Here is a 24,673-nt window from a genome sequence, read left to right as displayed (position 1 = left end):
ATAAAGTCCTAGTAAAAAGAGGCTTGCAGACTATATAGTGACATTAATCAGGGCAGTGAGAGGGCATCACCTGCAGGATTTATGATTATCTTAAGAGCTTTTTTACAGAAGGATCCTTTAAAAAATGGTTTTCCCATAATACAATTAAACTGTTTGCTCTCACAGCTAATAAAGAGAACAGCAGACGCAGACAGCTATACATGCCTTGAGCTATTGAGGCTGTCAGGTCTCATCAGATAAGGGAAACTGGTCTTAGTGTATATTCAGATAGTGAACACTAGCAAAATTGTGGGGTTTTGTAGGAAGCAGTTCTCCACTGACTCAAAACAGGTGGTCCTCAGCTAGCTTGTTTGGGATGCTGTCTCAAAAAATGAGCTATTCAGGTTCCAGTAAGACCAGGGAGGCCTGGTATTTAAATATACCACAAAGTACTTTTGAAATACAGTGGTACCTCAGGTTAAGTACTTAATTGGTTCTGGAAGTCCGTACTTAACCTGCGAACTTTCCCATTGTAATGGAAAGTGGATTAATCCATTCCAGATGGGTCCGCGGAGTACTTAAATTGAAAGTACTCAACCTGAAGCGTACTTAACCTGAGGTATGACTGTAATTCAGGTAGGAGGCACTTCAAGATCTCTGATTTGATCAGAGGCTTATTTTATCTTTCACCTTACTCCTAAAGCTAACCGGTACATAACTGGGATACTGAGCTACCCATCCACAGAAGGGTTCTTTGCTACAGCACCTGCAAGCATTATAGGAGACACATGCTAACAGCTGAGTCAGATTTCTAGACGATATACACCCACCTGTTTCATCAACTATAGTAGTAACTTCTACAGTGCTTTCCTTCTACCACTGCCTAATAAACATTTCCCTCTTTTGCAGCACAGCAGCCAACCAGCAGAGGGCACTGTAAAGCTACAGGAAGTTGAGACTGAAGTTGCATAGAGCAGGGATGGTCAGAAGGTAGATCGCTGGACAATTTGCAGTTTAACAATAGTGACAGCAAAGTCTTTCTTTCTCTCTAAATTATGCTGTTAGGAACCCTGATCTGAAATAAATCAGCTGTAGAACTGTACTTGTCCAAGGGGCATAGCTGTCAACTTCTGGATTGAAAAATAAAGGATCAGCAGCAGCACGCCCCCTGGAAGTTGCTTCTGTGCATGTCCAGACATGCACAGAAGCGACTTCCGGTGCCTGCTCTGCCCGATTTCCATGGGCAGAGCGTCACCAGAAATCGGTTCTGTGCATGTCCAGGCATGCGCAGAAGTGACTTCCGGTGCTGGGCTGCCCGTGTCTGCGTGTCTGGGCACCATAAATCGCTTCTGGGCATGCCTTCTGGGCATGCGCAGAGGCTATTTCTGACAGCACTCGGCCGGCAGGAGCTGCTTTCTTATAAATACGGGGGATTTACGGGATATTTTGCAATTCGGGATAACAGCGGGAAACAGATTTAAATACGGGGGTTTCCCGCGGAAAACGGGAGACTTGACAGCTATGCCAAGGGGGCATATAGCTCATGGGATGCAATAGGTAATTGGGTCTGCCTTCCCCCAGGCACTATTTCCCACCAACTACAGTTGCTGGATCTTGGGGTTTCCAGAAGCCTTAAGTCTGCTAATGCTAGAGATGGACAAATTTGTCATTTTCAGTTTCTTGTTTTTCTAATAATCCATTCTGTTATCCCCATTTCCACATCAGTGGCAGACTTCTGTGGCCATATTCTTACATATGCTGCTCCTTAGAAAAGTTCTCCGCATAAAAATCAAAGCATGTCTGGTATATAGATAACCACCCGAATGAATTTTGATCCACAAAACACACAAGATCCACTGAAATATAATGTGCTACAAAAATGCATCACAGTGATACCATCATAATTATTCTCCTTTATTGTCATTCTGCAGTTTGAAAAAGGAGCCGGGAGTCACAAGTAACGCTAATTGGCACATTTGCTTTATTTATTTTATTATTTTTTAAAAACAAACCGGGGTTGTATTCTCATTCTGTGTTTCCCTTTTTCTTTTTTTTCTTTTTTTCTTTTTTCTTTTTTGCTTTGTTTGTTTTGCCTCCTTTAGTTCATTCCACCACCATCATCACCACATTGAAAAGGGGAGAAAAGAAAGAAAAATGTTCATTCTCTTTTTGATTTCCTTTCCTTAACTCACTCAATTGGTTTGGACTCCTCAGATGAACGTAACATTGCGCACACACTTGGAACAGAGAGAGAGAGAGGGAGAAGGAGAGAGAGAGAGAGCGCACTCATGGTGGGCAGACAAACACACGCACGCGCAGATCAAACAATTCTGATACAGTGCAAGAATTTTCCCAAAATGATTGGATCATCATTACCAAAAAACTCGCCATAACAACACCAAGAAACAAAATGTTTAAGCCACACTGTTTGACTGGGATTTTTCCTGCTTTTTTTCTTTAAATGTTTGCCACACAGAGAGAAAAAGGGTTGGGGGGGTGGAGGGGACAAGGAAGACAGACAAACTCGCCCCGAGGGCGAGTGGGAGAGGGCGAGATTGGAACAAGGGAGGGAGGGGAGATATGGGGAAAGAGGAAGGGAGCACAGGGCAACAGGGAGTCATTTCTTAATGTTCAGGCATTTTCTTGGTCCGCCTTGCTCTCGTCTTCTTTCGCTTCTTCCTGCTGGGCACTTTCAGAAGGTTTGGTTTCTTCTACAGCATCTGAAAGGTATGCAAACACAAAGCTGTAAACCCCCCTCGATTCACACATTGACACATGTGGAAAAATTAGGTTGAGAGCCCATGTAAAGGGTCCATTTCAGACCTGACCAGGGGAAGTTCCAAAGATGGCTTCTAAGCACATTTGGCTGAACATGTGCTATCAGGGTTCTAAGCATATCGAGCCCCCTCTTCTGATTGCATGGAGGACTCCAGTTGAGCTCTGGAATTCTGGAAATGGGGCTTTCATGTGCACCTCATCCCCTCTCCACTTTAAGCCTCTACGTCAGGCATCCCCAAACTTGCGGCCCTCCAGATGTTTTGGACTACAATTCCCATCTTCCCCAACCACTGGTCCTGCTAGCTAGGGATCATGGGAGTTGTAGGCCAAAACATCTGGAGGGCCGCAAGTTTGACATGCCTGCTCTACGTGTTCACTTGAATGGCTGACTGACGCACACATTACTTGTTCTTGTTATAAAGGAACTTCAATACACCAATTCTATGCAAGTTAGAAAGCTCCTGGGCCTAGCTGTTGTGTTTGTGTGTGTGTGTGTGTGTGGATTCAGAAATTGTGTAGACCAATAGTCTTCGAAATTGGCAATACAAACCTAGCTCTGTACACCAGAAACAACGGCTTCATGTTGAATTGGCAACGCAGAATCCTTTTACTTTGTAACCTGGTGTGGCACCAGTTTCTGAATTTATAGGTGAGCAAGACCAAGTGCCATCATATTATTATTATTTGTTAAATTTGTCTACTCCCCTTCACCCGAAGATCACAAAATGGCTCACAACATAAAAATGCAAAACGAGAACACAAAATACATAATAGAAGCAGACCAATAACCCCCTTCCACAAACACATTTAAAAGGGCACAGTATTTTTTTAAAAAAAAAACAAACATTTCCCCTTCTTGCCAGTGGTGGGCAGAGCCAAAGGCAATAAAAAATAAAAATAAAAAATGGGTGGAGCAATGCATCTAAATGTTATCTTTGAACAGCAGGCTAGTTTCTACACACATACACACACCTGTCTCTTTCTTCTGAATTCAGGCACGCAAGAGGTATTATTAGAGTTCAATGGCACATTCAAAGAGGTGTGTGTGAAGCAGAGCCAGTGAAGGGTGTGGCTTGGGAAGAACCCCACTTTGTGCCCCCGTATCTCCTACACTTCCTAGTCTCATGCTTTGCTGACTTCCTTATCCTTTCTAGGCATAGTTATGGGAGAAATGGAGATTCCAACACAAGCTGATGACTGTATGAAACTGGGAGAGAGAGTTATGCTGAATTAATTAATTAATTACACTGAGCAAAATTGAATAGTGTTCAGGAGAGGGGGCATGGCAGAAGGGATTGGATAGAGAGGTCATTCACAGTATAATAGAAAAAAATTGAGCAATTACTATTGGGTCACCTCTAAAGACCAAAATAATAATGAAAGCAACTGCAGATAAAACAAACTAGAAAGTGATCTGGGCGACAGAAACATCTAGTCAGAAGAGACCAGATTTGTAAGATTGAAGTGAGAAAAAGCCAGGCTTTCCTGAACCAAAGCAAAGGGCCATTGCTTGCACTGGTGCCACTGACAGCTCTTCCAAAGTAACTTTGGCCTTTGGGAATTCCCTTCATTTTGGCATGCATGACTTTTTCATGTCAGCTCACCTGGGAACATGGGACTTTTAATAGAAAAGAATTATTAGATTTTAGTTGAAAATGCATAGTTACAATTTGGTGGGTCCAAATGCCCTTTCACATTCATGGAAAATGGACTTCCTCCTCTGTCTGTCTGTCTGCCTCTAATAGCCCTTCCACGGACTTCCTCTTTGTGACTGTTGGAAACAGCATGCTGCAATACATGGACCCTGATCCAGGAGAGTTCATCTTATCCCTTTGTGGTTTAATAACACTGCTTCCCAAACCATGGTTTGTGGAAGACTTGTAAATGCCTTATGATGGGCACTCTGGATTAGCTTTCACTCCCAACCATGCAGTAATCTACATTTACTTTCAATACCCACTTCCGCCTCCCCACCGATTTCCATTTCGAGCAATCTCAACATTTTCTCTCTGCACATGTAGCACTATTAAACCAAGGAACAACCTGATAGGTGCTTAACACAGAGTTTACCTTTTCTCAAGTAAATTGGAGTCTAGTGCTTGGAGATTCCAATAACCAATGCTCTTCCTTCGTCTGGGAATCACCAGCACTCTTCTGTATCATACTACAGTAAACAAAGAGGCCTTCAGCAGGTAAGGCAAAATCCTGCTGGCACAGCTTCTTAAGAACCTTGCTTCTTGGTGCACTTTGTAGTTCCTTGAAAGGACAAGGATGATGTGCACATTCATTTATCAGGAAATGAATGGGTGCTGTGAATAAATACAAGCTTGGTTGCTATAAAACTGAGTCAGGCAGGGAAGGACCAGTTCCAACTGAGGGCAGCATTCCCAGCTGTCTCCATCTCCACTATGTGCTAATGGCCTGTAGGCTGAGCGCCAAGTCCTTTTGCTGCCCTACATTGGTGAAATTAGGTTGAGTGGATTTCTGGGTAAAAGACAGTCTCTTGGGATCTGCCCAGCCCTCTTTGACTTGCCAGGATTAATTAAATTGAAGCAGACAACAGCACATTGCCACTGATCTTACTTTCTTTTTGTGGCTGGTGGCTTATGGGTTTGTTTTTATATCTGTGGGATCTTTAAATGATCAACCACAGTGCCAGTAGAAATAAATCATATCAGCACTCTAGATTCCTTCCAACAGCCTCAGAGGATTTGTCCTTCATGGTTTCCATATTTATTGTTGACACTGCTCACTCGGAAACAACCATTACAATTCCCCTGGCACTCAACATCAACCACTTGATTGGCTTGCATCCACCTTGACCTTTGCTCTGACCATCAGGAAAGTAGAATGGTGCTTTTATCCCTGGATCTAAGGCATAGCAACTTCACTTTCCTAGAGGCAAGATTTCCATTAGAAAATCTGTGGGCCAAATCTAGCCACATTTCATCAGGTGAGCATTCATCTGCTCCTAGCCTTGTATTTGCCTAGGACTAGTAAAGCGTGCTATGGTCCATGGGGTCACGAAGAGTAGGACACGACTAAATGACTAAACAACAACAAGTAAAGCTAATGGCTGCATTCACATGTAACGTTAAACTATGATTTAGCATTACGTCGATGAACCTCTCAAGAGCTCAAGTGAAGTGTCAGGCAGGTGCATTCCCTCTTCCCATCCCATGCATCCAGGAAGACTTCTCCTAGTTTAGTTTAACTTTCCAAGAGTCAACTTAACATTACAATCCATGAATCCTGTTTGCTTTTTTTAAAAAGGGCTAGTTAAACAAGCCAGCTTCATAGCCCATGGTTTGAAAAATACTTGCTTCTAGGAACTATCTTTTGTTTGGTGAATTATGACTGCAGCACATCTAGAAAAGAAGTGGGGAAACCAGGGCCTTGGAAAGAACCTTAGCCAACGTGATATTTCTCTTGTAACCCAATATGATTTGTTTCTCCTGGTAATTAAGAACCAACAGGCTAATGGCTCTGCCAAGTTCAATGGAGCTGCATAAACTAAACACTACATTCTTAAATAGCCACTGAATATCTGTTTGTGTATACCAAAGCCTACAGAAATAATAATGGTGAGATTTTGTAATGAAAAGCAAGGATGTTTATGGCATCAACATATTAGATGATTTTTTCCCTTCATCCCCGCACGGTGCTGAGGTCCGCCGTGATCCAACTCCCATGATCCCTAGCTAAGAGGACCAGCGGTCAGGGATGATGGGAATTGTAGTCCAAAACATCTGGAGGGTCGAAGTTTGGGGGTGCCTGGTTAAGAACATAAGTAAAGCCTGTGTTAATGTTTCTGATCATAGCCAACACGGCTACTTGGTTGTTGGGAGCAAGGGGAGGGACAGGAAGGTTAGTGTGGTGCAAATGCACCAGTAGAGCTAATCCATGATTCCTGCTGTTGCAGGAATTTATGTATTGGGGGGGGTTGCCCCTCCAGCAGATATCGTGCACATGCAGCCCACTACCAAAATCAGCACAATCACTTTTGTGATTTGTCCCCACAAAACACTTCATCCTATCTACACAGTTTCTTCCTATCTACTCAAAGGGCCTCTGCTGCACAATAGCAAATGTGCAATAGCAAATGTAACAATTCACTGATAAATGTATCATGGCTCACTGGGAAAACTTCAGAAATCCGTATAGACATGTGAGCTCAGCTACTCAGCAGCCCCTCTGCCTGAGTGATAATCCCTGGCATCCTGATACCCGAGTGCCAGACAGGTAGCCATTCCAGAAATAACAAACCCAGGTGAAGATTAATTTGGCTGGGAAACAGGGAATGTAAATATCTCTTTTGTTTCACTTGATGGGTGTGTGGTGGAGGGCAAGGGGAGGAATGGGACAGGGTCCAGGATGCTCAGATTACTGCCACCAGACCTCCCCTTTCATGATGTAAACATGATGTATTAGTGATGTAGTTGGGGGGGTGTAAAATGGGGATTAGCAACTAATAAAAGTTTGGGTTCTCTTTTGTACGGGGCTTCCATCTTGTTTCACCTGGTTGCAGGTGGGAGTCCTGTCGTGACAGTTTTCAATAAAGACCAAGCCTACTGGGTGCTGTTTGCTCTGATAGTCCAAGGGAGCCCTCAGATTTCTCCGTTAACACTGCAGATATGTCTGCACTGCACAAATCTCCCACCCACCTCCCTCCTTGAAAGCAGCAGTGGCGCATGTACCAGGACGTGTTGCACATACCGCATTGTGACTGCACCCAACCCAGAAAGCCACTTCTGGATTTAGCTTCTCCTCTCCAGGAACCATCTCCGGAAAGCCCATCTCACCTGATCATTCCATAGCTTTCGTTGTGGTCCTATGCACACTTCAGGTGCACTAAGTCCATGAAACCCCACAAGACTTACTTCAGAATAGGCATGTATAGGATTGTGTTGTTCATTATGCAGCCAGTATGAAAGAACTGTTGTCTGAATTTGCTTTGCTTCCTCTAACCTCCCAAGTCTGTATCATGTCTCTTTGATTAGAAGCTATGGTTATAAAATGCAAACCACCTTGGCAGAAAGGGGGAATAAAAATATATTTAAACGTACAGAAAAGCAAATAAAGAGCTGAAAGTAACAGATTCAATAAAACAGGTTGATTGTTGCAGAAGAAATGCTAATTGTACTTCAGTTGACCAGTATTTTAGGAGTTACCTTGTATGCTCAAAAAAAAAAGAGAGTATATTATACACGCTTTATTCCTTCCCCCCACAAAAGTATTCTCTAATGTACGGTACCTACAGTATTTTCCTCAACCTAACAGAAGAGCAGAAGGGAGGCAGGGAGCTATTTGTGCTATCCTGAGAGATGCTTGCTGTTTCCTGACCCAATTAAGCACTCTCCAAATCCATCGAAGCAACATCCTCCTGACTTCATTAATCTGAGTAGATGGAGGCTCTCTTTGGTGTTCTTGCACCATCCTTTCCTCTTCCTAAAGCTTGTGGAATAGAAACACCTTCATGCGTGTGTGCGGGTGTGTGTGTAGTAAATGGCAAGGAGGATGGAGGCAACACAGGGCGTGTGCTTTTGTATGTAAGGGGTTGAGAAGGGAAGCGAGAGCACCGCAGCTCCATTGCAAGGCATCTCTCACTGTGTCTAGACACCAGCTGCCTGGTCGTCATGGAAACCCTCCAACTTTGGCTGATGGGCAAAAACAGTAATGTCTCTCCAGAGAAATCACTCAAGGGGGCTGCTGCCGGTGGTGGGAGGGTGGTGAGAGAGAGAGTGATGCTCTTTGTGAATGTGATGCCTCAACCCTGTTACGACTGCATTCACAGGAGGAAAGACGAGCTCGCCCATTCTTCTCTCCACAGCTACCTTCAGGAGAGGAAGGGAGGGAGGGAGGGAGGGAGGGAGGGAGGGAGGGAGGGAGGGAGGGAGAGAGAGAGAGAGAGAGAGAGAGAGAGAGAGAGAGAGAGAGAGAGAGAGAGAGAGAGAGAGAATCCCGGGCAGCAGAACAAAATGCCTGAGATACACCTTGCTGCTGCTGCTCCTCTCTCTCTCTCTCTCTCTCTCTCTCTCTCTCTCTCTCTCTCTCTCTCTCTCTCTCTCTCTCTCTCTCTCTCTCTCTCTCTCTCTCTTGCACACAGTAACATCAGAGCTTCCTCCATCAGCACAGAAATTGTACCTAAAGAAACACCCCAGGGAGGGAATGGCAGACTGTCAGGTACATTTAGGGCTATTTGGAGGGGAAGGTCTCCCTGATGAATGCCTGCCTCCCCCTCCCACCACTCAACTCTCCAGCTCCAGAGAAAATAACACAGCACTCCGCCAACAGCGGTTCTATCATCTTGAAGACACATTTCATCAGCGCGCTTGCTTTATTTCAGTCAGCAGGTAAGTGAGCGCATGGAAGTGCAGGGAGCTGCAAAGAGGCAGCGCAGTATGTGGAGATGGCTCATGGATGGACCCCAAAGATTCACTCACATGCAGGACTTGTAGGTGAAGAATCTCCACTTGGAAGCCCCTGAGCCAAATCTGGCTACCCAAAGTGTGTGCCAGGTGTGTAGCTCTGAGGGCAGCTCAGAGGTAAAAGAGAAGAAGTGGTGACTTGGGGAATGGACAGTACCCTGGCCCACCATCCTCACCCTCCTCCCCTGAGTGTTTCTACCTAATTGCTGACAATAGGAGTTGGATGGTACTTTGGAGATCGTCTAGTCCAGGTGTTTCCCAAACTTGGGTCTCCAGCTGGTTTTGGACTGTAATTCCCATGATCCCTAGCTAGCAAGGCTAGTGGTCAGGGATGATGAGCTTGTTCAATGCAAGATCTATAAGGCTAGATGGAATGACCATGTCCCTGACAGGCGGCCATCCAGCTTATGCTTAAAAACCTTCAGCTAAGGCAAGCTCACCACTTTCAGAGGCAGCCTGCTGCACTGTTGGGCATGTTTTCCTAATGCTTGTCATGCCTGGTCCTGATGCAGAGTCCTTGATGGACAAATCAGACACTCCACAGGTCAAGGGCAGGTTGTGGATTCCCTTGAGGAGCCCTCCAGTGCGGGACCAGCTGAGGAGCCCTTGGAGCTGTCAGAGGAAGTGGAGTTATCCCATTGTCCATGAAAACACAAGTAACAAAAGGCCCTGGCATAACAAAAGACATCACAACATCCTGAGTTATCATGCAGTTTGTGAGTAAGGGGTTCTACTCATGAGTAAACTACCTCTGAAATTCCTTTACTACCAGCAGCTGGGGATTGGTGGTGGTGGTCTAGGAAGCAATACATCTCTGGTGGCTTGTTTGACTGTGGAGTTTCCTCACCTTTGCTTCCGGTACATTTTGTGAACCTTGACCAGAGGCGGTTTTAGAGTAACACAACCAGTGCAGTCACACTGGGCACCATGCTAAAGAGGGTGCCACAACAATGCTGTAGAACACTGCAGGGGGTTCCACATTTTAGCATTGCACAGGTCACAGCTAAAATTTGAGATCTGATTCCCCGACTGATTCCCTGTGCTAGATTTTGGCTTGTTAAGACTGTGGTACACCCCGAACACTGTTCTTTTGGGCTTTTACCTTAAAAAAAAAAAATTCTGGTAGACTGTGGTAATGTGTCATCAACAACAACAAAAAAGAGGGAGGAATCCAGAATGCAGCAGAACAACATTTACTGAAAAGTTCAGATGCAAGTGGAATAATTGTTTCAAGAACAGTTTGATTGTCGAAGCATGTGAATTCTAATGAGCATGCCGTCACCCTTCAGTGTGTGGTTCACCTTCTGTGGTAGTCACTTGAGGCATATGTTGTTTTGAGTGTGTCCACAGAGTGCAGGAAACATTAGGGATCTGAAATCTGCCAAGATGGAAATGATTCAAAAGAGGCTTTCTGTGCTAAGTGCTTTTGTGGGTGGGTGGGTGGGTTGGGTTATAGACTTCCAAAGATCCGTTCTCCCAGACAGAAGCACCTGCATGATATTCCTACCAAGTATGGATTCTGACTTTACCATAACTACAGCTGTGAAGTGTTTTTCACAGCTTGAATATGCAGGCATGGATATGTTTCCAGCTGTGGGATGACATCTGGCAGCTGGCAAGGAGATGTTGCATGTACAAGTGTTTAAAAAGCTATTTCTACCCCATGTGGTTGTTCCGCAAAGATTTTTTTTCCCCTAGCCCTTTGGAGTGCTTATTTTTAAACTCTCAAATTTGTTCTGAGAGAAGTATGTTAAGACTGGTACTAATGTGAATATAGTCTCAAGTGCTGGTACTCCATGAAGGATTGGTCAATGTTTTTACACAGTTGAAGTGGACATAAGTTTACCAGGATGAGACAAAAAGGTAGAAATCTTCAATAGCTGCGGGATGTTTCCTACATTATACATTCTATGGGTGTGTGCATGCATAACATATTTTTAAAAAAGTCTTTAATGGTCAGCAGAAGGTGATTAAAGATGGACCACCTAAACTTCATGGGACAAGGTATTCCACAGTTTGAGTTCAGCCAATGAAGAACCCCTAACTATTATCACAGCCAACTGTGCTTCTATCATAGATAGGACACAAATAAGGGCCTCACTACTAGATTTTAGGTAGCAGGAAGGCATATCCTCCAACATTTCTCTGATGAAAATAAGGACTTATTTATTATTATTATTATTATTATTATTATTATTATTATTATTATTATTCCCACCCATCTGGCTGGGTTGCCATAGTCCAGGCATGGCCAAACCTGGCCCTCCAGATGTTTTGGGACTACAACTCCCATCATCCCTAGCTAACAGGACCAGTGGTCAGGCATGATGGGAATTGTAGTCCCAAAACATATGGAGGGCCAAGACAGGAGTGCCTGGCGTGCTATGGTCTATGGAGTCTAAATGACTCCACACCAACAACAAAGGAAAAGAGAGACATTCTGAGATCAAATCAGAAACCAGGATGGCTTCTGTAAATTCGGGACTGTCCTTGGAAAACAGGGACACCTAGAGGGTCTGGGAAGGCTGATGCAAAAGGAGGCAGTCCTTTATGACCGCTGGACCCAAACAAATAGTTATGACCTTGCCCCAAAATACCACTTCAGTTGTAGTCTTCCAGCTCCATAGTCAAATAGCAACATGCCATTTATGAGTCACCTAAGCACTGGTATGTGTGGCACTCCTTCAGTAGGCCTTAAAATCCTGACTGCTAGATGTTGCCATGGAAACAAGAGGTGGGGAAGGATTCATGCTATGAAATGGTATTGATCCCTACAAGAGAAAATGACAAAATTGGGGTGGGTGTTAAAATGACATCCAGAATCCATTTTTCCATTTTCTGTACAAAAGAGAGAGAGATTGTAACATTGTTACCATTTTAATGTAATTATTAGAGTTCCATCTTGTCTCGTGAATCAAAGATTGCTAGTATAATACTCAAACTAAAGGCAGAAACCATTGGGTACAAGCAGCCCTGTAAGTGGAAGTTTTTAATGTCTGACGTTTTATTATGTTTTCATATGTGTTGGAAGCCACCCAGAGTGGCTGGGGCAATCCAACCAGATGTGTGTTATATAAATATTATCTCACCTACCTCCCTGATGAAATATATCAATAATGATTATGGCAATATTAAAATGATAGTATTAAGACCATGTGGGCTGCAGACCGCATGGGGTTATTTACACATCTATGTCTTTAAAGTGTTTTCAATGCAAGGGATTAACATGGCTACACCTCTGGAAAAAAATCTCACAATTTGTCATTTACAAGAGGAAAGTTCAGTACCCTGTATTTTTATAAATGTTATAAGGAACAGATGCTTTTCCACTGCAATCTTTTTTCCCTTTTGTGTACAGGATTTCTATAATAAAAATTACTTGATTAATGAATTCAGTTTGAACATGAGAACTGTTGAAGGCCTCAATGAGTGGAGCAATAGCTGCAGTTCCTTAATTATCAGCAGATGGCACTGTTGCTATTTTCTCACTAAATACTGTGCCATAGGTGCCTAAAATGTTGCTCCAAGGACCATACCAGAACATCTGGTTTCTGATGTTCTGGATAACCTATAGCTCTGAGGTTTTTCAAAAGACGGTGCCCCATCACCAACCTATACCTCTCATATAAAGGAGGTGGCCAAGATGAGTTTGCCTGTCTCTGCAAATTGGCCAACAATTCAAGTGATAGGCTTGCTTGACCTCCCTTCACCTCAGTGTATCTCTACAGATACGCACAGACTTGCAATAGCACTAAAACAAGTTTCAGGAAGAGAAGAGTCAACTATTGGAGGTTGTTTTCATAGTTGAGAGGAATAAGGGGGAAGGATAAACAGAGAGATCTCCTCCTTCTGATCTAAGGACAAGCTTAATTAAGTGGGGCCCTTGCTAGTTAATCCTGTGTAAAAAGAGCAGGGCATAGCAGCCCAATGGTCCAATACCAAACTTACATTTATTTATACAAAACCTCCACCTACCCACAGAATCTTTTCACTGCAGGGGGGAAATGATGTGAAATCAGTACAGTAGTGTTATATCTTCATTTAACTCCCTTTGGTCCAGAAAATGGAAACAAGTGCACAAGATGTTCACAGAATCAAGTTTTCCAAGCATCACTCTAGCAATCTCAGCATGAACTAATAGGTGACTGTGTGTGTTTCTTCATTCAAAGACTTGTCCCACTACCTACTCAAATATTGTATACTGCAGTTTCCAGACTTTATTCTACGGTAGTATTGGTAGCGGTGACTAAACGGATTCTGATGATAGACCTTTGATAACTGAATGGAATGGAATCAGAAAGGCCCTTTCAAAAATGTACAGACACACACCACAAGCAGCAATAGGTCTACATTAAGGTAAAGGTAAAGGGACCCCTGACCATTGGGTCCAGTCGTGACCGACTCTGGGGTTGTGGTGCTCATCTCACTTTATTTGCTGAGGGAGCTGGCATACAGCTTCCAGTTCTTGTGGCCAGCATGACAAAGCGCTTCTCGCGAACCAGAGCAGCGCACGGAAACACCGTTTACCTTCCCGCAGGAGCGATACCTATTTATCTACTTGTACTTTGACGCACTTTCAAACTGCTAGGTTGGCTGGGACCAAGCAACGGGAGCTCACCCCGTCGCGGGGATTCGAACTGCCGACCTTCTGATCAGCAAGCTCTGTGGTTTAACCCACAGTGCCACCTAGGCTCTGTGGTTTAACCCACAGTGCCACCCGCGTCCCAGGTCTACATTACTTTGGTCCAATCCACACTACCGATTAGTGTGTATTGCTACCACAAAGATAGGCAAGTCATTTGGCTCTTCCACCCCAGTACTGCACTGACCTAGAGAAGATGACCCACACAATCAACCATGCCCACATGGCTGGGATATCCACATGCTTCTGGAGTATGGGGAAATGACTTCCATATCTCAGCTGTGTGTAAAGGGAACTACACTAACATAGGTATGAACAGTCAGAAGTTCCCTTAGAACTACCAAAATGTTAATGTCAAACCAACACAGTGCTCAGTAACAGAGCCATTAACATAGTGTGCAATGCTTTGGGAATACTGTGCTCTGCCATTTGTCTTACTGCTCTTGAATGACCAACTCTGGCCAAGAAAGTAACCAAGCATTCATAGCTGTTCCCTACCCTCCCTCCATGGAGTTTTCAGTAATGCCAGTGAAGAAATCACACAACATTTGTGTGCCACCAGAGAGACAGATATAAGTATCATTTGTTATTAACATAATCAAATAAAAATCCAGTTAGTCCCTGTGTTCCATAGTTCCTAGTTTAACATATTGCAATTGTATCACCTTGGTAGGAAGTGTCAGTTAAGGGCCATACAACAGATACACCAGACCAGAACTATGCCATGAAGTTAGGAATATTCATGCAAGCGTATTAGCTTGCCAAGGATGCAAGCATTATCACTGACTAACATAATTGCTTATGAGGACACAGCAACAGCTACCTCCTCTCACTAATTACCAGCCCTCGCAATTAAGATGGCAGAGGTCAAAATCAGTTGCTTCAGCTCTCAGAGTTATTTGACTTTTGCCATGCAAATGGATTAAAATATGTTTTCTTTTAGCAGTTAATTCTGTGTGGGCGTGCCTTAGTAATAAATAAATAAAAATGCCAGACTTTAAGACTGAAATCTGCTACTCATCCAAAACAGATTGCTCCCTACAGGGTCCTGACATTAAACCTCCAGTAGGACCTCAGTGGCCAGGTGGCGCTGTGGTTAAACCACTGAGCCTAGGGCTTGCTGATCAGAAGGTCGGCGGTTCGAATCCCTGTGACGGGGTGAGCTCCCGTTGCTTGGTCCCAGCTCCTGCCAACCTAGCAGTTTGAAAGCACGTCAAAATGCAAGTAGATAAATAGGTACCGCTCCTGCGGGAAGGTAAACGGTGTTTCCGTGCAGGGGTCCCTTTACCTTTAGGACCTCAGTAGTTCATGCAGACTGTAAGTTCTCTGTTAGGGCTGTCAGTGAAAAAAGTGGTAGTGGTGGTAATTGTAATGGTTTGAGCAGCAATCCTTTGACAGTTAGTGAGAAAGTCCATTCAAATATATTTTTACCGTTCTTCTGCTCTTTGTGCTCCAGCTGCCAACCCTGGTTGGTTTAAAATTACTCCCTAGTTCAGGCTCTCACAACCTGAGGTCCTCCAGACCTTTTGGACTACAATTCCCATCATCCCTGGCAACTTGCTATGCTGGCAGGGGCTGATGGGAAATGGAGTCCAGAACATCCGGTGGGTACTCAATTGAAGAAAGCTGCTCTAGTGGCACTTATAGCAGAGTCTTAAGCATGACTACTCAGACCCTTTCATGATGGCACTTACTCCATTCAATGCTACTATTAGCTCAAGAAGTGCACCTGTCACTCGTACTTCAACTCCCATTGAGTTCAAAAGGGCTTATTCCTACGTAAGTAAGAGGTAGTAAGATTGCGGCTTTAGCCAGAACACAACACAATTAACACACTTTGCTTAAAATCCACACAGACAAAATGCACCCACTCCAACTTCAACAAAATCAAACAATACACATAGCTCACTTCCAAGGGCATATCCCAGAAAACCCAGCACTGCCCTCAGACACTGCAATAAGCACTTGTGGAAATACACAATGGCACAAGAGGTTTAATCCTCTTACTCACCATGATCATTTCCTGCATCTGATAATTCTCAAAGGGAAACAACGTGTCCTTCAAGAAGAAAAAGCATAATCATGAAAGGTGTAGGAATTTGAAATGAATGAATTTGGACTGTCTCTTGTTGAGCCAAACATGGCAAAACAGGAAGGCATGTTCAGCTCTGAGAACATCCCATGGAGGAAATTACAAGACTGGGCCCAAGTTAGGTTGGCCTGGGTAAAAAGAAGAAGACAGCTCCTGCACTTTAAATAGCTGTACAGAAGAGGGAATTTCAGCAGGTGTAAGTTTCAGTCTTCTTCCCAACTAGTAAAGGTACAGCAGCTCTGTCCTCATTTTCACCTGGTCACCCTAGACCTGGCCCCTGAAACACAAATTGAGTTCTGTGAATGGTGTGGCAGGATGGTGATCCATAAGACAACCTTAATTAGATTGTTTTCCCTCCGTGAATAACTCCCACATGCCCAGCCACAAAGGCAGTGGTTTTAATGCTAGCATCTGATGGCCTTATACACCCACTCTGCCAGACATATTAATTGCTACCCCCAAAAGCCCAGAGAGGGAATAGTGAGCTCTTGTGCTGAGTCATTGAAGCCCAGGTGTGAAAATGTCATGGTAATTACTTCTGAGTCATGTTAACAGGTGCATTTAATTAGTTCTGGCCCCTCTTGGGAGGAGGGAGGGCAGAGAATTGAGGGATACATCAAAAGAGGCTCTAGTGAGGAAAATATAGGCAACAAATTTTTGGTTGCAAGGTTTCTGCAGAAATTAAGTGGACCATTGGTCCATTTAACTCAACATTGTTTATACTCATTGGCAGCTACTCTCCAGGGTTTCTGCTTGAAAATGCTGGGGACCTAGGGCTTTCTACATGCAAATCAGATGTTCTGTAGAAGTGCTACAGCCTTTCTCCAGTAAATAGTTTTTCTGAAACTTGTTACGATGCCCCTTTGATAAGGTGGGTTTTTGCTTTAACAAAATAAAGGGATAACTAGGACTTACTCATAGAATCATAGAGTTGGAAGAGACCACAAGGGCCATCCAGTCCAACCCTCTGCCAAGCAGGAAACACCATCAAAGCATTCTTGACATATGCCTGTCAAGCCTCTGCTTAAAGACCTCCAAAGAAGGAGACTCCACCACACTCCTTGGTAGCAAATTCCACTGCCGAACAGCTCTTACTGTCAGGAAGTTCTTCCTAATGTTTAGGTGGAATATTCTTTCTTGTATTGAAAGTTGGGACAAGGACTGTATTGCCATACCACAATTTTACATGTGCCTCTCTTGTTTCCTTATTCGTGGGAAAGACTTTATCTAAGCTTAGGGAGCTGCTGTAGATGTTCGGAATAATGCTGGCCAGTATCTGGTTTGTTTGTTTGTTTACTCTTCTGACTCTAGCATTCACAAATTGGAAGGCACTTGTGAATTATTCCATAAACAGATGTTCTTAGCCCAGATGCACTTAGCAGGGATGTTCCGCTATGGATCTTTATGCTGTGAAATAGGTGGAAATGCACATTACAAAGTGTAACCTATATAACCTTGACAATTTTCTAATGGATTTGCTCCTTTGAGCACAAAATCCCAAAAGATATTCTAGCAGCTTTTGGTTTTCATCTGAAATGTTTAGCCTGTTAGATGCTGGTACTAAGGGATTGTGTTACTGCTGTAAACTACATTGCCATCTCTCCACTGTACACAAAAGGTTCTCAGGTCTGTACAATGCACTATATCTCCAGCCTTCCCAAAGCTTAATTCTGTGTTTTTAAGAGCTGCACGCGTACGTTATTCTGCTGGGAGGGGGAACCTCTCCAGGTATATACAGCGGTACCTCGGGTTACGTACCTGATTCGTTCCGGGCTGCAGTTCGTAACCTGGAAAGTATGTAACCCGAACGGGTTCTGTGCATGCGAGAACCGCACTTGCGGTGAAAAGCAGCGAAAGATACTTCTAGGTTTGCGGAGTACGCAACGCAAAAGTACGTAACCCGAAGCAAACGTAACCTGAGGTATGACTGTAGGTATCAGAAGCTAGCTTGAAACACCAGTGTTAGCAATCTTATTGCTGATATTAGAACAGGTCTGAAATTTAATTGGTCTTATTGTTTCAAAAATCTCTCCCTTCTGATGCTAGAAATACCTGTTCTGATTGGCCCATCACCTCATTGGTGATGGGCCAACCAGGGCACTCTACTCATATGCTGACACAAACAAATTCAGTTGCATTCTCACACTTTCTGGCAAATATACAGCTTAATCAACTTATACATGTCTACTCAGAAGTAAAATAAAAAAAATTCCTTCAGTAGCACCTTAAAGACCAACTAAGTTTTTATTTTGGTATGAGCTTTCGTGTGCATGCACACGAAAGCTCATACCAAAATAAAAACTTAGTTGGTCTTTAAGGTGCTACTGAAGGAATTTTTTTTATTTTACTTCGATCCAGACCAACACGGCTACCTACCTGTACTCAGAAGTAGTCTCTCATCTTGTTTATTCTCTATCAGCAGTCTGGTTAAACTGTGAAATGCTCTTGAATATCTAACATGCAAAGACTAGCATGCAAGTGGTGTTCAACTTGGAACAAAGCCACTTCATTGTGGCATAGACAATTTTGGGCAGGGATAGCCAAAGAACAAGGAGCGGTATGTGCATGTGTGTAGAAACTAGCCAACTGTACAAAGTGGAGGGATTACATTCATTGTTCTGACCACTCTTCCTTCTGGCCCCACCCTGCTCATTGGCGTGTGGCCCCTGAAAGGTTGCAGAGAAGGACATGTGGCCCTAAGTGTGAAAAAGTTTCCCCATCACTGCTAGAAATTCAGAAACTCTCACCCATAGGGTCAATTAACAAAGCAACAAGATTCTCAATTAACAATTCAACAGGAGTTTCAAGGTGTAGAGAGCCTTGCCTGACTTGCCAATTTCTAAGTCTATCAGTTTACCAGACTCCCATAAGTTTTTCTCAGCAACCTAGCAAAGCAGTATGTCACCCATACAGGGCAAACTGAGCCTGTTGACAACCACCCAGATCCCAATGAAGACTTAATTAGCCAAGACCTTACTATTTTCAGTTAACATGTTCAAGGGAAAGTAGATTTGGAGTATAATCAAGAAATGAAATGAAATGTTGACTCTTAAGAGAGGGCATGCTCTGGATAGACAAAAGGCAAAAGTTATCTTATGTTAGAAGTGAAGATATTTCCAGATGATTCCTGAAGTTAAAAATCCCCCTTTCCACTTCCCTGGAAGAGATTTTGCTTAACATGGTAGCATGTTCATTCCACCAATAACACAAACCAGTATCAGGACCTGGGACAGCACACATCCCCTTTAGGACACAGAGCAAAAACAGCAGTAGAGGGAATGATTTCTGAACTTCTGAAGTGTCCTTATTTAGAAGTTTTGGGACAACATTTTTATGGGTCCAGCCAGTCTGCAGGCTCTTCTGCATTAAAAGAGTACCTAGATTCCCAATCCCTAGCTCTCAAAAACTTTGATCGAGCTGATCAGAGACAAGCATGTTTGAAGCTATTTCCCCACTGGGATGCAATTAATTTGCAGGTTCCTAGGAGGAAATTAAAACATAATCTCTATCTTGCTATCAGTCTAGCTCTTGGCCAGTGATGTGGAAGCTAGAGACATTGACTGGTTGTTGTTGTCATAGTTTTTAAAGCAGAATCCATCTTTGTGCTGAAGTCTTCTTTTGCTGCTCAGGTTACCTGGGGAAGAAAAGGCAGCCCTTTGCAATAGATGAGAGCTGGCTTTGAAGTAGGGGATGAGAAAACTCCTTTGGAACAAAAGGGCTACAAATGATGAGAGTTGCTTTCTCTAAGGGTGATCTTGGTGGTGAGAGATGAGATTTTTACAGTGGAGCATACTTTACTTATGCTAACTAACTCAACCTCACTTACCTTTGAGTAAGCCCCATTTCATTTAATAGGACTTACTTTTGAATAGACATGGGATCGTGCTGCAATAACATATTCTAAAAATATTCATTTATTCAGACAGTCAAGGCTTTTATATGGTACCCATAATATTTATCCCAGGGCAGTTTACATTGTACAATAAAACTGAGTAACAAAAACAATATATTGTTGTTTAGTCGTGTCCGACTCTTTGGGACCCCTTGGACCATAGCATGCCAGGCACACAATTAAACAATTAAAATCAGCAAAAATTGAGATGATTAAATGCCAATTAGCTGTGAAAGCAACATTTCCAGTGTTTAAAACATAGCATACTTCCAGTACTTAAAATACTTCCAATTAAATGTGTCTCAACCTGATTCCTAAAAGTTAACAAAATAAAAGGTGCTGCTGGAAGGATTTTTTTTATTTTGTTTCAACTACGTCAGACCAACACGGCTACCTACCTGTAACTAAAAGTTAACAGAATGGGTGCCTGGCAACTCTCCAATCAGCTGAAATAAGACATAGGCTGAGTCACATAATTTGGCACTCTACTTCAGGGAGAAACTGAATTAGGAAAGCCTAAATCAGGGTCCCCAAACTAAGGCCCAAGGGCCGGATGCGGCCCAATCGCCTTCTAATTCCGGCCCACGGATGGTCTGAGAATCAGTGTGTTTTTACATGAGTAGAGTGTGTCCTTTTATTTAAAATGCATCTCTGGGTTATTTGTGGGGCATAGGAATGCATTCATATATATTTTTCAAAATATAGTCCAGCCCCCCCCCCCACAAGGTCTGAGGGACAGTGAACTGGCCCCCTGCTGAAAAAGTTTGCTGACCCCTGGCCTAAATGGTATTGTGTCTCCTTATTAAGAGACATAATTTAAAAGAGAAGGAAGCATGTGACTTTCTTGGGAACAGTCAGAAAATCACCAGGAAAGCCCTTCTGCCAAATGTCCAAAACCATGACTAGGGAACCTGTGAACCTCCTTATGCTGTTTAATTATTTTGGGTAAAAATTCAAGGTAGCACTGTGGCGCTCATTCCGTCTGTGCAAGCGTTGCAGTTTGCCAGATGGAACAATCATCTGTCTCCTACATGTGGGGTTCTTCCCCCACCCCCACCCCTGAGCCAATTATGGGGAGTGCATGGGAGGAGGAGAGTGGGGAGCCCCATTGCAGAAGCCACAGACACTGTGCGGGTCTTTCGCTGACACTGTTTGTTGAGTGAATCCCATCCTTAAGTAGAAGGAACATGGGTGGCGCTGTGGGTTAAACCACAGAACCTAGGGCTTGCCAATCAGAAGGTCAGTAGTTCAAATCCCCAAGACGGGGTGAGCTCCCATTGCTCAGTCCCTGCTCCTGCCAACCTAGCAGTTCAAAAGCACGTCAAAGTGCAAGTAGATAAATAGGCACCGCTCCAATGGGAAGGTAAACGGTGTTTCCATGCGCTGCTCTAGTTCGCCAGAAGCGGCTTAGTCATGCTGGCCACATGACCCGGAAGCTGCATGCCAGCTCCCTCGGACAGTAAAGCGAGATGAGTGCCACAACCCCAGAGTCGTCCGCGACTGCACCTAATGGTCAGGGGTCCCTTTACCTTTATCCTTAAGTAATGTATGGTCCCCTTTTCAGAGAATTTCTTACAAGGTTATGAAAAATGTTATTAAGTTAAACAATAACAGTATTATAAAAATGCTGCAGTAATACACAGAAAATAATACAAAGTACTCATAAGTAAAACAAACCAGCATGGTTAGGGATTATGGCAGAGTTGGAAGTCCAGCAACATCACAGGTTGCCCAGCCCTAGTTGTAATACCAGAATATGGGGAAAGCTCCTTGGTATTAAAAGTGGAAATGCAATCTATGAGAGGGAGGGAGTATTAGCAAAACATTCATAATTAGCAATAAAGCCAATAAACATTCCTGACCAGAAACAAACAGGGAAGAACAAGGAGTTTTTGGAAACCACACTGGATTTCATTTCACAGGAGAATGCAAGGTTGCAAATGATTTCAAGTTTAGACATACATGTGGCCCTTGTTATACAGAGCTTGTGAAATTACACATTGCATAGCTAGATTGAACATTATAGTTAATCCTTCCATTGCCATCACAGGGGAGCCCAGGGTGTTTGCTCACTTAATAGAAATCAGTGCATAGATCTCTGGATTAATGCAAGTGAAATTGGAACAGGCACTAAATTTGCTCAGTGTGATAGCAGCTACAAAGCATGGTGTTTCAAATACTCAGATAAAATGGTCACATTAGAACTAGATTTCTTCATACGTTTTATATTACAACTGACATTTCCCCTATTCAATCCTGTATGCACAAGTGATACCCAAAGTAGCTGAAATGTGTCTCTTTACCACTATCCTGTATAAAATAAAATAGAGCTTTTAAAACATTTTGAAAACCATCTACAGAGATCCATGTCCGCCAGGAAACTGAAAGTAGAATGGAATAGTTACCCATAGGTTCTTGAGATATAAAGACCCCTAAAACAACCTTAGAATGTGGGGAGACAGAGAAAGCCTTAATGTAAAACAATGCAGTAAAGATACCGTGCCACATTAAAAGAGACAGAGATATTTTTTCCAGCTTTACATGCATAATTTGACTTTCTTGAGTACAGAGGCATACTTTCTTCTTCAGATAGCTACGTTCCCCTTGAGATCATTGTCACATGAAAACCTGGCCTTTTCCAGCCAGGTGATCTACCATAAATTGTCTTTTTATTGCTTTAGAGCAATAGCTGGTATATATGGGATAACTTTGCAGTGACTTTCAGAACAATCATATCTTCAAATTATGCCCAGCAGGCAGGATAGGATCACCTCCTGATCCGACAGAGGGCACCACTGTGCCACTGTAAAAATCTTTATGCCAGCACAGAGATACTTGGGCCTTGGAAGGACATTGATCCCGGTAGAGCCCTTACACAAGAGCAGTACCACCAGCACAGAGGGGTTGAAGTGTGAGGTGGCAAGAGAGGAACCTAGTTAGAATCCTATGCTCACTCAAGGCTCCATACCATCCCTTGAGATAGCGCAAGTTATGTGCACAAACAAGGTGGCCTGGTGGCTCAGAAGTTGACAGACAGATAGCATCGGTAGCATAATGGAACTCAGAATAAACTGAGCTATTTTCTGAACCTTAGGGGGGAGCAGTTGCATTTTCCAAGTTCAATAGTGATCCTTATATAAGATAGGTTGAGTAAATTCCAAATGTAGGGACTATCCTTACAGGATAGAAGAGAGGGAACCTGGACTTCCTATACCAGGCACCCCCAAACTCGACCCTCCAGGTGTTTTAGGACTACAACTACCATCATCCCTAGCTAACAGGACCAGTGGTCAGGGATGATGGGAATTGTAGTCCCAAAACATCTGGAGGGCCGAGTTTTGGGATGCCTGTCTTATACAATATCAGTTTTAAGAAAGCATTTTTGTAAAAGATCAGTGCATGTCCACATCTCTACGAGAATAAAAGTACAGTTGCATGTTTCAATTGCTTCAATGGATCCCGCACAAGAGAAATTCCAGCTCAGTTGTGCCAGATGTTAAGAAACAAAAATGATTATTATAATTGTAAGTCCTGAAATATCTTGATTATTGCTGTTACTTGATGCTAGGCAATTCCTACATACTGCCCGATTTCAGATGACATCATGGCTTCCCAAACATAGGACAAATAAAGGGAAGGGTATGTCTACTGTCAATGTCACCCATGAGATCATGTCCTTGAATTAGAAGATTGAGGCAGTAACTATAGGAAAATTTATTCCAGATGAACACCACTGCAAAAATGTGGGCTGACCTGCATTTACTTTTTTGTAATAGTGGGAGCCAAGTGTGCCTTGGAAATTAGCCAGCCAATGATACCATCTTGTAGCCAAACTAGATTTATTTATTTGTTGGCAGCCTTCCACTACCAATTACAGTGCCACTGAAATAATAACACCAGCGATTTTTCGAGCAAGTGTCAAGCATCTCTATGAAGACTCAGGAAATTCCTACGAAAGTTCAGGTCCACCTTTCACACTCCAAGCCAGCTGTCATTGGCCCCTTCTAGAGAGCAATGTATGGTGTATTCCATAAAGCACCCTCAGGTCATTAAGGGGAGATAAGGAAAGGATCTACTTTGTGGGAAGTGGATTAAAGGTAGGCACCTGACTGTGGAGAGGGTAGGGTGGAACACTCTGCCTGTGTTACCACATGCATTCATGAGGTGAGCAAGCACCTTTTCATGGTGTGCCATGAAAGCAGTTGAGTGGCCTTGCTCACCATTCAAGTATAGTTTAAAGGGGAACTTCACTCACCCAATCTATTTTAATTCCACCTTGCATCCAAGAGGGCCCACAAAATGGCATCATCAGTAGACACATACATTTTTATTCCTGTCTTCATTTCACAATTTTATGAAATGTTTGAACAGTGTTAGTTTAGAGCCAATTAAGCTAAGCAAACATTGATTTTTGCTCAGCTTAATTCCGAGCAAAAAAACAATCAATTTTCCACTAATAGCTCAATCAGCTCAATCAATTTCTCACTACTATCCTACAATTCATTCTAATATAATCAATCCTATCACTTTTTGTATTGGCTTTGCAATGGTTTTGCTACCATGAGCCAAAGGGTAGAGGAAAGCCCACAAACTTCTCATTTGTTCAAGGAAAGATAGGTTTTCTTGCAGAATTCATGGTCTAGTTTTAATAAGCTGAGTCGGCTATGTGAACTGGAGCACGATCTCCAGGCTGGCATGTGAACTGTTCAAAGAGCCTGGAATTCAAGTATAGTGTTAAATCCTAGATGGAACCTTGGAAATTCCTCTTGAAATTCCTGAAGATGTTCTGCCTTCCCAGGAGCATCCAAATTCGCCCCTGTTTCTGTCAAATGTTTGTTTTGTTGTTTATCGAATTTCTAACC

General features: G+C 43.2%; 1 protein-coding gene across 1 annotated transcript in view; it reads right to left on the bottom strand.

Moving 5' to 3' along the window:
• Positions 1 to 1,937: 1,937 nt before the first annotated feature.
• The window catches only part of GAP43 (growth associated protein 43), a 54,506-nt gene continuing 31,770 nt past the window's right edge, over positions 1,938 to 24,673 (bottom strand). The window contains exon 3 of the mRNA XM_035114577.3: positions 1,938 to 2,699. Within this exon, the coding sequence (XP_034970468.1) occupies positions 2,611 to 2,699 (89 nt within the window). The 3' untranslated portion in view covers positions 1,938 to 2,610. The remainder of the gene's footprint in view (positions 2,700 to 24,673) is intronic.

This window comes from Zootoca vivipara, chromosome 4, assembly GCF_965207765.1.
Source record: "Zootoca vivipara chromosome 4, rZooViv2.hap1.1, whole genome shotgun sequence".
Classification (NCBI taxonomy): domain Eukaryota; kingdom Metazoa; phylum Chordata; class Lepidosauria; order Squamata; family Lacertidae; genus Zootoca; species Zootoca vivipara.
Note: the sequence above shows the minus strand (reverse complement) of the source record. Positions and strands in the feature narration are given on the sequence as shown.